The 15,430-nt window shown below is 42.7% G+C and overlaps 1 protein-coding gene across 1 annotated transcript in view; it reads left to right on the top strand.

Annotated features, from left to right (window-relative positions):
• The first annotated feature begins 1,510 nt into the window (after positions 1–1,510).
• Positions 1,511–15,430, top strand: part of LOC310995290 (LHFPL tetraspan subfamily member 6 protein) — a 44,141-nt gene continuing 30,221 nt past the window's right edge. The window contains exons 1-2 of the mRNA XM_083984303.1: positions 1,511–1,804; positions 2,824–3,343. Of these exons, the coding sequence (XP_083840429.1) occupies positions 2,959–3,343 (385 nt within the window). The 5' untranslated portion in view covers positions 1,511–1,804; positions 2,824–2,958. The remainder of the gene's footprint in view (positions 1,805–2,823; positions 3,344–15,430) is intronic.

Raw genomic sequence — 15,430 nt, 5'->3', positions numbered from 1 at the left:
TCACACATACATAATCATTGCTTACTGTTTAGGCTGCCCATTCCTTCAACCATCTGTAAAGCCATTAGGCAGAATATGAAAATGAACAGAAATGAATGAAAATTGTTCCACTGAGTATTAAAGAGTTCCTCCGAGCTCTGGACACACGCGTGTTAATGGGTTTACAGGTCGCTTTACGCAGAGCTCGGGTAGGTGGCTCATTTAATTCTAGTTCATTGAATCGGTATGTGTGTTGGATTAACTTTAGAAAAAGTAATAGAAAAGGGTTTATGTAAAAAAATAAATAAATAAAAAAAGATCACCAGAGTCAACACCTTTCTTAACAGGTTCCGGCATAGGTTGACCAATGTCCAGTATCTGTCTCTGTTATTGCCTGTTCACATTTAATTTATGAGCTCTCTTACAGGAGAATATTTAACAGAGTGGGCGACTGTGTGCAACACGATGTTGCATTCAAGGACTGCAGGAAATATTCGACTTTTAATTAATTCCAGCAGTATGGAAAGTTTATAGGCTACTATTACCCATTTCAATTTGCCACTTACTATTAAAATGGTTGCATCTGTTTTTGTTGTGATTTTTAAATGACCGTTGCTGGACCAAATTATTTTTACTTAGTCTTTTTCACCAATCAGTCATAAAAATAGTAACAAATGCCTTTGTAAGCAAAATTTGTCAAGAGAAATTAAGATTTAAAAAAGTGGTGAGAAACTGACATTAGGAAATCTATTGTTTTATGTTTTTATCTATTTTATAATGGATTTCTAATTCTATGACGATACTGATATGCAAAGTATGACTGTATTTTTGGTGAATCAGCAGATTATTTTTATTTATCCATTTTTATGTCAAATAACTTAATTTGCCTGTGGTTATTATAAAAAAGAAAAACAACATAATCTAAAGGATAGCAGATCATGTCCAGTGCAGATAACACATTTTGAGAAGAAAAAACATCTTGAATACCCATTACCCTCAAAACAAATATTTGTGTGGAAATAGATAATTGCATCAATACAATGGCAAAATGTAAACTCACTCAAAAACACATCAAACCCTGTCTTAAACTATAATTTCATGATGCCTCGTTAACATAGGCTACCTATATGACTGTTTACAAGCCCAACAGACTTTATAATAGTCATGTTTACCATATATGCCATTATCACACTGCACTGACACTTTCCATCTTAATACTTTACTAACTTTCAATATCCCTTTACTTTCATCACAGAAATTCAATCGAGGGTACTAACTAGCCTTAGGACTGTGATTTTCCAAAACTACTCTAGCAGTTTCCGAGGCATCCTTGAATGCATCGGGAGCATGAAGGGAATGATAGTAGCCTAGCGGTGAGTCCAGCCCCTGGGTGGGGATTTGTGTGATTGATGGTCACCTCCCGAGAGTGTTTCATGGACTCGCCCCCCTATCCGCCTCCTCTCTCTCTCTCTCTCTCTCTCTCTCTCTCTCTCTCTCTCTCTCTCTCTCTCTCTCTCTCTCTCAGAGCAGGAATGTGGAGGAAACAGTCCAACCAGGCAGCGCCGCATGTCTCTGCACCGCACGGGAGTGAATAATTGATCCTCGGCTCGGTTAAATGTATTGATGAGGAGGAAAGTGATTAGTAAGCGGACTCAGCTGTGACTTTTTGGATTCTAATTCTCGGCTCGAGCGCATTTGTGCTTCGTTTTTTCCCTCCCTCGACTGAAGAAAAGTTTGCTTAGAGACCCAACGTACTGTAGCTGGGGTCCGCAGATGGAAATAACCTCTCAGTCTACTACACCTCATTCCGGGGCTCCTCCAACATGTAAGCAATTTCTTCTCCTTCTTTCTCATTTTTTTCTTCGCAGTAATTATTACGTTATTCACATTCCGACAGTGGGAGCGCTGCGATAATAACGACGTGTTCCTTGAGGTCACCCCTGTCGAAACACAACTGTCCTGTAGTGATTGTTTATGCGGGGACTTGCAGTGCAGTTCCCCTGAACTCAATCTCCAGTTTACTAGTGGGGCTACTTCACGGGTATTTCATCATAGTCTCATAATAACATGCCATGGGGCTGTGCTGACTGCAGTTTTGCTGTGAACGTGTTAAAGTTCATGATATGTAGCTGGTTTGTTGAAGGGTTAACAACACTGCTGTCAACATCAGACACAATCCTCAGCAGCTGCACTTCATAACAGCAGTTGTTCCAATTATAGGCTGCCTATAGAGGATATAGCCTACTCGTTGTTATATTCACTGCTGCCTTAAAGATGCAGGATTTTCATAACCCAAGAAGTGAGAATGTTATTTCTTTCTCTTTTTTTTTTAACATTTCTATATGATAAGAAGAAATGAGTAATGGAGAATAACCATTTCCCTCAGCTTATCAAACTTTCGCTGTTTATTGACTGACTTTTTGTTTACTGTTATTTAATGAAATCCTAATTGTATTGGATTAGTGAAGAATAACTGTGCCTCTTATTGAACCATGTCCACTATTGTTTTGTCTATTCATCTGCATATTCCATCCCTCAAGAGAAGTACTCACAGTCCATCTAATCAACAAAAGCACAAGCCCACACAATGTTATACCTGACTGATCTTGATATTATTCAAGGTGTGTCGATAAATAACACTCTCTTCCTTGGATACCATCAGGTATATAAGATCTTGTTGTTGAGTTATTGTCTTGTTGCTGCATTTATAATGATGGCTGACGGGTTTATTGGTTTCCAACTGTGAATTCTTTTTCATCTTATTCTAAAAGCCAACAACTTGTTCCTGCATTATGATTTTCTTCTGCCATTGCTCAGACTGGATGTTTCTCTTCCTCCTGACAGGGACCCGGAGTCACTGAGAAGGTGAAGACTGCTTGTGTTAAATGCTCGCTGCAAGGCTTCCCACAACACAGCGACTGCTCATATAACTGCTGTTAGTTCGGGGACTGTGTGTGAACCGTTCGCAGACTGTTTACCATGGCATCTAGTCTGACATGCACGGGTGTTATCTGGGCCCTGCTGTCCCTGCTGTGTGCTGCAGCCTCTTGCGTTGGCTTCTTCATGCCCTACTGGCTGCTGGGGACACAGATGGACAAGCCCGTGTCCTTTGGCACATTTCGGCGCTGCTCCTATCCGGTCAGGGATGAAGAGAGGCAGGCCACGGTGATGCTGGAGCAGTGTGGGCGCTACGCCTCCTTCAACGGCATCCCGAGTCTGGAGTGGAGGATCTGCACGGTGGTGACGGGCGTGGGATGCGGCCTCCTCCTGCTGGTGGCGCTCACAGCTCTCATGGGGTGCTGCATCTCTGACCTCATCTCACGTACTATTGGCCGTGTGGCCGGTGGCATCCAGTTTGTTGGAGGTAAGATTACGTTCTTCTCTTTTTCTGTGTATGTTTGTGTTTCCAAACCAGTCCTGACACAGCCTGCACAGTGTGGTTAGTGGGTAGTTTTCATCTGACTGAGGGAGTACAGTACAGAGGCTCTGATTACAGTCATGATGAGATCTGGGACTGTGAAGATTTTAACAGTCAGATCACATCCTCCTTAGGCGTTGCTTTGCATTTAAAGGCATTTAAAATTCTAAGCTAAGATAGAGCTGTTTGCCTAGATTTTGGAGGTTTTAATGCATTGGGTGCATTAAAACTGATGCTATCAAAGATTGTAATTAATTTCTCATCAAATTTGTGTTGTACTCTTTGACAAAAATGTTGTTGATGAAACAAAATCACGCTGCTGAGGAAACAAGGAGGCAGAGAAATCTTGATTATCTTGATATAGTTTTACCTCTGGACAACCTTTCCACTGTCAGTCATTGCTTCAGATACCCAGGCTCCACAGGAAATGGAAAAGGAGAAAAAAGTCTGCCAGTATGACGCTGGTCATCACTGATGAGGTTCAGTTTTCTTTTTTTTTGCTCTGTAACTCACGACCACAGTTTAAAACAGCACAAGCCGTGCTGTTAAGATGACGCATCTACAAACTAGATTGTCTATTTGACATCAACTTTGCTGTTATTCTGTTAATGGCCTTTATTCATTTGAGGCTTAAAAACAGATGTATTCACATTTTGAAAATATAGTGGAACATCTGAAAATCTCTTCAGAGCGTTGCCTCAGAGTTCCTGAATAACTTCCTGCATGTCACTCTGTGAGTCTCTTTCTTCTGTGCAGCAGACTTTTGGCATGAGTTCATATCTTTTGTTTTCAGTTTGACTGATGAAAATGATGGAAATATGAGCTTCATGTGTGCTACAAGCATGCTCAAAGTCAGTCAATGCAATTTTCTGCTCTGGGTTTGATCCAGAATGTGCCTCTTAAAGTTTAAAAGGAGCCCACGCCCTTTCTCTTTGCAAAAATAGAGTTCTGTCCACGCTGCAGCTCTGGCCATGGAAACATCTTCTTTTTTGTTTGTTTGATTGTAGTAAATGGACACAGCCCTGCACGGCACAAGCTTTGTTTATATGTACTATTGGTTTTTGCACATGTGTTCTCCCGGGACATGAGGTCTGGAAGGAAAAACGCCCGCTGAAGCTCCCAAGTTTCTCTGCCCTAGTTTAAGAAGCTGCGGAGCTTCAGCCCTCTCATTAACTCAAAACGTTTGCTCGCATACTGTGGCTCACCACTCTGCTATTTACAATCCCCCCATCACTTCAGTTTGGCTTTAAAGAGTGATGTGACAGAAAAGCAGGTTGCAGGCAGATTTTGACAGAGCTGCCAGGTTTTTCAGAAGGATAAATCTTCAGAGGACCACCACAGCGCAGCATGTCCTAGTTCTAAAAGGCTTAGCTACTTAGGAACATCAGTATTAATGATGTATAATATGGATGATTAAGGTGAAGTGTGGCTGGTTATTCAGAAATGTGCACTTTTATGTAAGGGGAGCTCCTTTTAAGCTCACAGCAACCACATACATGGAGCATTATAGCAAGCTGCTATTTTTGGTTATAGGATTAAAAAATCCTTGTCTGTCTTTCTTGCGTTTCCTCTCTTTGGTAGACTCACAAATCCAGACCCACACATATTTAGATCGAGGGAAGGCGGGATACAAAATACAAGGGGGCACCGCTCAGATCTTTAAACTTGAATGCTGGTGAGCCAAAGGGCAGAGATGTCTCAGAAGGGCTAATTGGAAGTGACACAATTGGGAAGCTTAGTGGGCTGCTCCTTGTATTCTTCTTCCATCATTTACAACTGGGGAGGAAATGTCGAGGCATGCAGGGGAAGTTGGGAGAGAAGGGAATAAAAAAAAAACTACCTGATGATTGAAACATTCAGCATTCACTCCTTATTAGCTGAGCAGCTCGCTGAGAAATAAAGATCCACAGGGGGAGAAGTGAAATGTGTGCTGAGAGATATGATCACATCTCAGTGATTAGCAGGAACAGGGACTGGGAGCAAATGAGGTGTAGGTGGTAAAGCGACGCACACAAATTCACTATGCATAGGAGCCTCGTGCATCACTGTCTGATGCCAGTGTCATCCTCCTTTTTTGTGTTTCCTCTGCTCCCCATTGTCCACTAATGAAGAGTGTCTCACCAGAGAGGCCAGGGCTTTTGAACTGCCACAAAATAAAACATCCACTTTATATTGCCCCGCAATTTATCTCAATCCCATGAAATAGATTAGAGCTGAAAGGCTTTATCAGCATTCTATCTCATTAGCTGCGGACCTGACGGAAAGAATACGTTTTAACAATGACTATTATTGTTGGTGGTGTTGTTTACCCCCTCTAATGCCGTGTTCTGTCGAGTCGTTCTGGAGCTGGTTAATTGCCAGTGGCACAGGCCCCAGATTTTCCTCTACAGTTCCAGAGAGTTGAGGGTGTGTGTATGAGAGTGTGAGACTGTTCTGGCTCATAAATCAAAGGCCTGGGATCTCTGTGCTGCTTACATTAAACAACCGCCTCAGCTGTAGTTCCTTGTCTTGGTTATGCAGCGGTGCGGACACTCAGCGACTGTGGCACAGACGGGAGGTTCACACATTGAAAGATTCTTGGATTTGGATTTGGTTGTTAGGGATTTCCACCCCCACCACCCCACCACTCTCAACCCTACTGCACCCCCACCCCCCTTCCTGCAAAAGCCTTGCTTCGACTCTTTTCGCGTGCCCCCGAGCAGAGCTGCACACAGCAGGAAGAGAGCTATTTAATGTTTGCTTTCTACAGTCATGATGTAAGAACTTTTTGTACCTTTATTACATATGTGGATTTCCCTTCAGCGCTATAGCCCGTCTTAAATTTTGTGTTTTTGTGTATCCTCTTTTATTTCATCTCTTTCCCCGCCGCACCTGACAGGCAGTTAGGTCTTGACAAGCGTACGTCACTGGATCGCTGGTCTGCTCCATCACCGGTTAAATATTAGGGATAGTGATGGGAGCCTGGGGCCTCTTCCACTCACTGTCTAATGGACTTTTTTCTGACTGAGACACTCCTGCTTATAGAATTGAGATACCTGATGTGCTCATGGGACAGTTCAGGAAATCCTCATCTCTCAGAAACAAACTTTAAATTCAACTTTCTCATGTCACTGTAATGCAATTCAAGTATGAGGAGGAAGCAATTTAGACTTTGTCAATAGGAGCTGCAAGCCAAGTTTATAACAGAGTGATTATCAGATGCAGGTTACAATTACTACAAAGAAACCCAGAGATTAATTGTAATTGCTCACTATACTCAGATTTCTTACTGTTTGATCTTCTTTGTATATATTTTTCATTGTTGCTGTAAAGTATTACATAACCTGGACTCAGTAAACCTTGAATTTCTGCCAGATTCTGTTGTTTGATTGTTCTCTGAACTTGCCTTATATCTCATTCTCATACACCAAAGGTTCTGATGATTCTGTGCTGAACTTCAAATATGTTTGAAATCTGCAGATGTCTGAGAGGGCTCAGTTCCTGGCTCAGGCTGTCACACTGACCTGATTGAACTTCCAGGTTTCAGCCATGGCCGCGAGCGGCGAGTCGGCTCCGGCACTAGGATTTTGTTTCAGATCTCAAAACCTTGTCTGAGACAGTCTAATTCAGACACTCTGTGACTGACTTTAAGGGATTAATGGGTTTATAGCCAGCTGTGAAGCCCAGCTATAGCTTTAAGATGAAAACACAAAATGATTAAAAAAAAACTGGATGGAAAACAATGCAGAGATCCCAAAAGTAGAATAGTGTGATCTAATTTTACCCACACCTGATATCAACCCTGGCAGTGCGTTTTCAAAGACAACAAAAGACTAATCTTTTTCCACAACAAAAGAGCAGCCGAAATTTCAGAGATGCCTTTGTTGTAGAATAAAAGCTGGAAAATCGGAGGACAGGAAGTTGTGTTTCAGGAATCAGATTCAACACAGTATTAAGGCTGAAAAACATTGAAGTTGTGTCCATTTAGTAACATGAATTGCAAATGTGGAGCCGGTTTATGTCAACAACTGTACCCCGTTGCCCTTTGAAGACAGTCAAGCAAAACGGATGGTTGTGATCCAAAAAAAAACAAAAAACCGAGGTCCTGAATATTGATCCGCAGCATTTGAAGGGCATTAGGAGAGGCAGTGATGAAGCACGTTTCCAACATACCGGAAATCTTTCAAAAGTATTGCATTGGCCTGCAGAGAATGTCAGCCGGATTGAAATCATTTTGGGGCTTGATAAAAATGTCAAGAGAGATACAGCTACCCAAGACCAGGAGGGTTATTGAGTCAGGTGTTGAACTGCTGTGTCCTTGAAACTGAGGGCTAAATAACAAGACAAACAAGGTGATGCACGGCACGCTGTGCTTGGAGTATGCTGGGACAGTGTGTAGGGGACAAGCAAGAGGGCTTCATATCCATGAAGTTGCTGCTGTTTCAAAGGGGAGGTGTATGGGATGTAAAAAAAAAGAAGAAGGGAAAAAAAAACAGTTTACGCAGCATATTTCAGTGCTATACAGGAAGGTTGTGGTCAGCAGGGAATTTATGGAGGCCAATTGTATCCGTCATTGTTGGGAGAAGGACCAAGAACTCTTCACTAGTTTTTAGAGGAAGATCAGATGTCAAAAGTGCAGAATGTGCTTTGAGCAGTTATTATTGATTAGAGACATTAATGTCTATTACATTAAATATTACTTAAGGCTTCTTGCAGTTGTTTGATGAAAAGAGATGAGAAGACAATGGATTTTACCACATGCATCTCTGCTCCCCTGTGAGGTCTCTCAGAGTGAAACGACAAACTTATAATTCATTTGACATGCGTTTTTTCTTTTGACCAGTTGCAAATCCTTCAGTTTTGATGTTTTATTTCTTAAAAGCAGAATAGAAGAAAGAGCTAAAGCTTTAAAAATGGTAGAAATAGAAAGTAGAAACATAATTGGAATAGATCAAACGATATTAGGCCGCTTTGTCTGCAATAAAGGACGTGTTTGTGGAAGGGAACAGTAACAATGTGGCACATGCACAGTGTACACTGGCGTTGTGGCCATTCTGGCTGAATACTTCCCACACCAGCCTCTGCTAAAACTGCAGTTGATCTGAAATATCAAATAATTGTCTGTGTTGGCTTCTGGGGAAGCTGCTCCGTTTCGTTTTATGGTTGATTGGCTCTGTTTGCACCTCTGTGCCACCGTCTAGTTTGCCAACAGTGGTGTGGAATGTCAGTAAATGAACAATGTGAAGCTACAGAGAGGATTCACACATAGACATATGTTCAGCTCTTTGCCCATTGAAGTTAAGTTTGCCACCCTTAGTGTATCACTTTCTTCAGTAACATGACTTCCATTCAGAGGCCTGTAGCACACAGCGTGTAATACAGTATGCAGGTCATCCAGGCTAAATGAAATTCAATTAGCCACATCTGTCTGCACTACCGCTATAGCTTAAAGTGTAGGTGAAGGGCATGAGCGTGAGCAATAAACTTAAAGACATGTAAATATATTACAAAGGGGGCCTCCGTTGTGGCTTCCAAAATGTTGCCAAGGGCCATTTGGCACAGGAGTGTGTTGTCCTGTTTGAGAGCCATACCAGCACAGCCAGGAGCTTTGTCCTTGTGTCAGCTTTGTGAGCTCTTGCCAGCTGGATCCCACCCAGTCCCAGAATTTCTGCTTCCACTCCCCTCTCACCACTCGTTTTCAAGAGGTACAGCAAAATGAAATCGCATCCATATGAGGAAAGGCTTTGGGATGAAGAGCTCATATTTCCAAGGGAGGATCCTGTGCGGAACAGTGTGTCTCGTGACAGTCATTGTTTAACGATGTCGGTCTGGCGGATCACTAGACATTTCCAGGAAGATGGGTAAATATTCCCTGACATGCTGTGTTATCCTTTTTTTATTTTTTTATTTTAACTTGCAACACCTTATCTGTATTCCTTCCTCTTCATAGGCCTGCCAGGTTGATGTGATGATGATGAACTGCAGTGTCTCATCTGCCATGTAGGCATTGCACAAAACTAATGAGATATCTCCGGCCCATATGTTTGAGAGGAGGGAGCCAGGCCTTTTCACTACGGACACGAGCCTGTGTAATGGTTTTTAGAATGCTATCGTGCTCTTCATTGCTTACATTTCCGGCCAATGATGGTTACAAAGTGGACATCTCTTCCTCTGGGTTGATTGATCACCTTAAGTGCCGACCACTCTTGCAACACTGTAATGTGCTCATACAGCCCGGCAGCTATTTCTGCTCAACATACAGTTCCCTCAGTCCCTCACCAACACCACCACCTCCACAAGGGTGTTTGGAGTCAGAGAGCAGCGAAACGTAGCCAGTGCACCACAGGCACTTTTTTCTTCTTTTCTTTTTTTTTCCTCCAACACTTCAGTCTATCTTTGTCCTTCACCCTTCACTCCACTTCTCCCCGTCTGCCCGTCTCCATCCAGGTTACTACAGGTTACAGTCTTTTAACTCGCATTTCTGGTTTCACCTTTCCCCTAATTCTAATTTCTGTGCACCCCTCTGTGTCCTTCCCTTCTCCTTCTCAGTCTCTTTCCATCACTCTCCTCCTCTCAGTGGCTGTTCACGTTATTGCCTGCTACATGCAGGGGAAAAAAAGTGTGGATTGGGCCAGTACCCGGTGACCCGAAGAGTGGACGACGTGGGCTCAGCCAGAAAGACAGAAAGAAAGAAAGAAAGAACAGATGAAAATGAGTGAGACAGAAACAGAGAGAGAAACAGGGCGGAAAGCCCAGCATCAACAGGGATTTAGTTTTGTCAAACAGGAAGTCTGCGAAACCAAAGGACAGACAGAAAGGTTATTTCAGTCTGTTCCTCTGTTAAGTCATTGTTTTCACTGCCATAGTAGCAGGCGTGCTGCATATTGTGTTGTTTTTGTCACTGGGAACAGAACTGTTCCAGAAAACGTGTCTGGTGTGTCTGCAGCCGTGTCTGGCATTAATGCAGCCTGAGCAAGGGAGCCTCAGAGTTGAGGGGGAATGAATGAATTTGGAGAATGAATTTTGTATTACTGGGACTATTGTTGATGGAATGACTGACAGAAAATGAAATGGCACCAATTTGGATAATCGATTCTTTGCTCATTTGTCAGTAATTTACCAAATAAGAAAATAAAAAAAATAAAACATTTGCTGCTTCCAGCTTCTTGAATGTGAGGAGTCTGTTTTTCTATCATTGCAAATGAAGTAGTTTAGGCTTGGCAGCTGATGGTCAGACTAAACAAGCTCTGTGACTGTGTCCTCTGGGAAATCAGAATGATTCTGTAGGAGTCAGCCATGCTGTTTTCTCTTTGATGCTACACCGAGCTACAGCAGTAGCTCTGAAGTACTCTGAGACGGACACTAACATGATCACAATGACAGTGCTAAGATACTGATGTTTACTGCCACCCCAGTTTAGAGCGTTAGCATACTAACATTTGCTAATTAACTCGAGGCAGCAGATAGTGATGAATGATATAATTTTTGTTGCAAACCATTCACCAGTTTTACATATTGGTTTGATAATTAATCAACTCATCATCTGATGGCCATGGATGTCTGAAACGAATTTTATAGCAATCCATCCAATAGATCTTGAGATATTTCACTCAAAATATAAAATGTGACCCTGTTTGTGTCAAGAGAAAAAGTCTGTGGATCAACAGTCATTACGATTCAGCCTCTAAGGAGAATGAATATGTGTTTAACCTTCTGTCAATCCATTCAATAGTTTCCGACTGACCAGTGCAACCAAGCTGCAAGCACAGCCAAAACCATATTCATTCATGTGACATATTCACAGACTATGCAAAGAATAGTTAATTGTAGTTCTCAGCCCCTAGGAGCTTCACTAAATGTCTTTGAGAAGAGTTTTATTTTCTAAGATGATTACCCAGGACACTCTTTTCTGCATTAACAGAGAGAATAAAGTAGACAGAAAAGTAATTGTTAACCCATATCACGTCTTTGCTGCTGACATCTAAAACAGAAAGTATGTGTGAAACGGTGTGAATGCATGAATCACTGCTCAGACAGATGCTTAACAGATGGCGGGGGCTCCGCTGCTCTGTATCACTGGTGACACACATTGTGGAGGGCATGTTTGATGTCAATGTCTCAGCCTGTACTTACAGTGAGCAATACTTTAGTCACAGGTAGGGATACAAAAATAAACCCAGCTTGATTCAGCGTGAGTCGTCTTAGTCTTTGTTTCTGTGTCAGGTAAATCTTGTCTTGTGAACAGAAACACAAAGGGAAAACAAAAGGAAAAGCCCCAAAAAAATGTTTTCCTGAACTTCACCACATGTTATGGCTAATTGCGAATGAAGAAGATGGAAAACCCGCATTTGACCCATTAGACATCTCTCACGGAGTCAGAGGCCATGAGTTGGCTGAATAAATGAATAAGTATGGATTGGATAGATTGGGTCTGAGCCCTCTGGGATAAAGTAGTTTGCTCAGTATTCATACCCTGTTTTACAGTCTCAGAGGCACCGTGCCTTTAACACTACAGTTAATTATAACCTGTTCTTCCCAGTGAGTGGGAATGTAGGGTCAGTACTCCTTTTGTGCTGCCTCTTCGAAGGTCAAATAGCAGGCCAGCAACGAAATATAATATGGGCTGAATGTATGGAGACCGATCTACATGGCAGTATAGAATAACCAAGATAGGCGTCTATTTTTGGAATCTACAATAACTGCCCTTCTTTAGTTTCTTTACCCTCAAACCAAAGATATGTCATATTGCAAACTTCTGTACTCCCAAAGAGGCAGTAAGATCATCTGTTGTTTTTCTCCTTTTTTTGCCACTTAGTCTCGTGGATGTCTCATTTAATTTGACTCCAAGTATCTCCTGCGTGTTATCCCTGAAAGGCCAGGAATAGCTGTAAGAGCTGCAAGAGGAGACCAAGCTCTTGTAGTAAGTAATGTGTTGAAAAGAGTCGCCTCTGTCTCTTGGAGAATTAGATCAGGGTCTGCGTTCAGCTCTGGGAGAAAAAGATTTGTCCCTTAGTGGGTCACTCAAACACATGTGGCTGCTAGACGGTGGGGACAGGTGATGGTGGTGTAAAAAGGCAGCTGAAGGTCAGATCAGAGGAGGACAGGGGTCACCTGCACACATGCATGTGTCCGTCATGCCTGTTAATGACATGGTGACATTAGTTGTGTGTGCGTGTGTGTGCGAAAGGGACATGTGTTCTGGTAAAGTGTGAATATGTTGCTCCTTGTATCTCTTGTGTTTGTTGCCTCTAGTTGAGCCTGCATGTGGCTGAGCGTATTAAGTCCTGTGTGCCGAGGCCAGAGCCTGCGTTTGCTGTCTGCCTTAAGGAATGCTGGGAATTTGGGGTAAATATATTTTCTTGCCCCCTGCCCTGCCCCACCTCCCCTCAACCGTCTCATCTCTAGCACCACTTCAAGTTTAATTTGAGGGGTTTTAATTAAAGCATCAATGGAAAATGAAGATACTGTACGGCTTTCCTCTTGCCGTCTTCACAGCAGAGAGTTCAAATCTACATTTATATTGAGACTGTGAATGGTAACAAACGATTTTATGTTATGACTTCGTCCTCAGTCAGCAAAAACCCTTTAGAGGATAAGTGTTTTGTGTGTTAAGTGATCAAGACAATTAAGACTTCATTTGAAAAAGTGGATTGGGTTTTTTTTTTTAACCCTTGATGGAAAAGCACAATAAAGGCACCTTGGTGTAGTAATAAGCAAAATGTCACTCGTGTCATTATCAGAAAATGACAACCTTGTAATTGTGCTGCATGAAATTAGTTGAGAAAAAAAAGTGTGCACCATGCCTGAGTTTCTCAAAGGCTTGTCACAAGCTGAACAGTAATCTCCATTTTGTGGCCCACGGCTGGACTTGCGGAGACAGGGGAGGGTTTAGTGTTTGGGTGGAAGGCGATGCAGTGTGAGCCCAGTTTTGCTTTGCTTCCCAGACTGTCATTCCAGCTGGTCAGCAGCAGTTGGGTGGGCTTGTCCCATTATAGGATCTGGTTTCCATAGCGGCAGGGGGTGCAGACGCAGAGGAGAGACATGGGGAGAGAGAGAGAGAGAGAGAGAAATCCCCAGACTCTTGTAAAAGTCGGTGGTCTGTTGCTTAAGATTAAGAAGTTAAGTTTGTCCTTCCTTAGAATCAAGAAACAACCCACCGCCATTTGGCTGAGAGCATCTCCCACGGGCTATTTTTACTGTCCACGTGCAGACTCTAGTTAAGCCTCAACGGTGAAATGGCACCTTGTTGACTGGCCTTCCTGTGAACCCGAAAGGGAAAAACAATCAGCAACAACAACTGCAAGACATAAACAAAGCCCTGGCAAGATAAAGCTCAAAGTCAGGCATTTACCCAATCCAGGCAACAGGCGCAGGCTGAGAAAGAGAGGCCCCATGATGGGATGCCCATGCAGTCAAGTGTAAGACAGAGAGTCTGGATGTATTTTGAGCCAGTCTAAAATGCAACCCCCTGAAACCATAACACAAGGTCTCTGGAATGCACAAAGTGAGCTCCATCCCAGAGAAAGCTAGAGGAGGCTATAAACAGGACAGACAGAAGAAGTGCTCCATCCATATTTGTATGTGTTTATTATGAAGATCTGCAGGAGCCGGTGACCATATATAGGATTGTTGTGAAAAAACAGCACGGTGGAAGAGCTGCACGGAGCTGTCCGGGGTCTGGAGCTACTATAGATGTCGTACAACGACAATTGTTATCATGAATACATTTGGGGGAGATGAAATACAGCAGGAATCTAAATCAGAGGAATTTGCTTTAACAAGTCGGGTCAGGTGCAGTTTACAAATAGCTGTATGCTAGGCGGGGATAATGATATGAGCAGCAATACCTTATCTCACTCCTCACCTGTTACAAGAGCAGAGAACATTAGCAAGACAATCTGCCCTCCTCGCCTGCGCCGTCTCTTCCTCTGCCGCTCTCATGCTCTTGATTACCATTAGTCACATATTCTCTTTTCTGTTTTCACTTACTTCTTGCTTGACTCCTCTGTATGTTCCTTTTATTTTTTTGTTCCAATAGAAACAAAATGTAACAGAAAACCCAAAGGAAAAGGGAAAGCTGAGAGTTGTGCTGCTTTCCAAAAGGAGGATAGGAACAAAGGTAGTCTTTGATCCACACAGTCACTCTCTGCTCTCTGCTCCAATTCTGTTTCTGGACCAGTCTGAGCCCCATGTTGTTGTCCTCCTAGGCCCGACAAGCGAGCTACAGTACACCCAGCTCTTGGTCCATACTGGCCATTGCCATGCTTCGCTGTGGTAAGAGCGTCCTGGCTCTTGTTAGTTAGACCATAATACAACAGAAAGTTTTTCTGTGTGTGATTTAGAGGCGCACTGTGACTGAATCCCGAGCTTTTTAATCACATATTCCAGCTATTGCTTGAGCTGGCTCATGGGTTGATGTCTCCAGCGGGTGGTAGTGTGGATGAATTGAAATGATTAAATGTGAGTTATTCTCTGGCTTTATAGACTCGCCAACATAATGAAAACACCAATCTTCAGTGAATAGCTCCAAGATAATGCAAACACTGACCACCATCATTTGTCTGCTTTGTATTGAGGCTTTCATTTTACATAAATCGTCGCCAGACAAAGTAATCTAAATCCATTCAAAAGCGAAAATGGGATCAAATTATTATTTATTTTGCCTTGGCAGCACTTCAACTGTTCTAGTGTCCAACATCAGAAAATATTATTGATTTTTCTATGAAATACATGAACCTCATTACAGTGTCCTCACTCCAGTGTCCAGGCGCCATTACATGAGCAAATTAGAAGGAAACCAGCGAGGGTGTCACCTGTTAAGATGAAGCAGAATGGAAGACTTGTAATAACTGAGTGATTATATGTGGAGCCAAGCCCTTAGGAGCTGGAGTGTATTGCTCTGCTGCCATTGATATCACTCACATCTACTTATCTCCTGCACCGCCAGCTAAGACTTGATAATTAGTGAATATGTCGCTATCATGACTCCTCTGATAGTGCTGGTCCTTTGTTGGCATTCCCCTCAGGGAAACGCCTGCCTTCCCTGCTTCCTGA

Source organism: Trachurus trachurus, assembly GCF_905171665.1.
Source record: "Trachurus trachurus genome assembly, chromosome: 13".
NCBI lineage: Eukaryota > Metazoa > Chordata > Actinopteri > Carangiformes > Carangidae > Trachurus > Trachurus trachurus.
The sequence above is the reverse complement of the archived record's forward strand: the minus strand, read 5'-3'. Positions and strand labels throughout refer to the sequence as shown.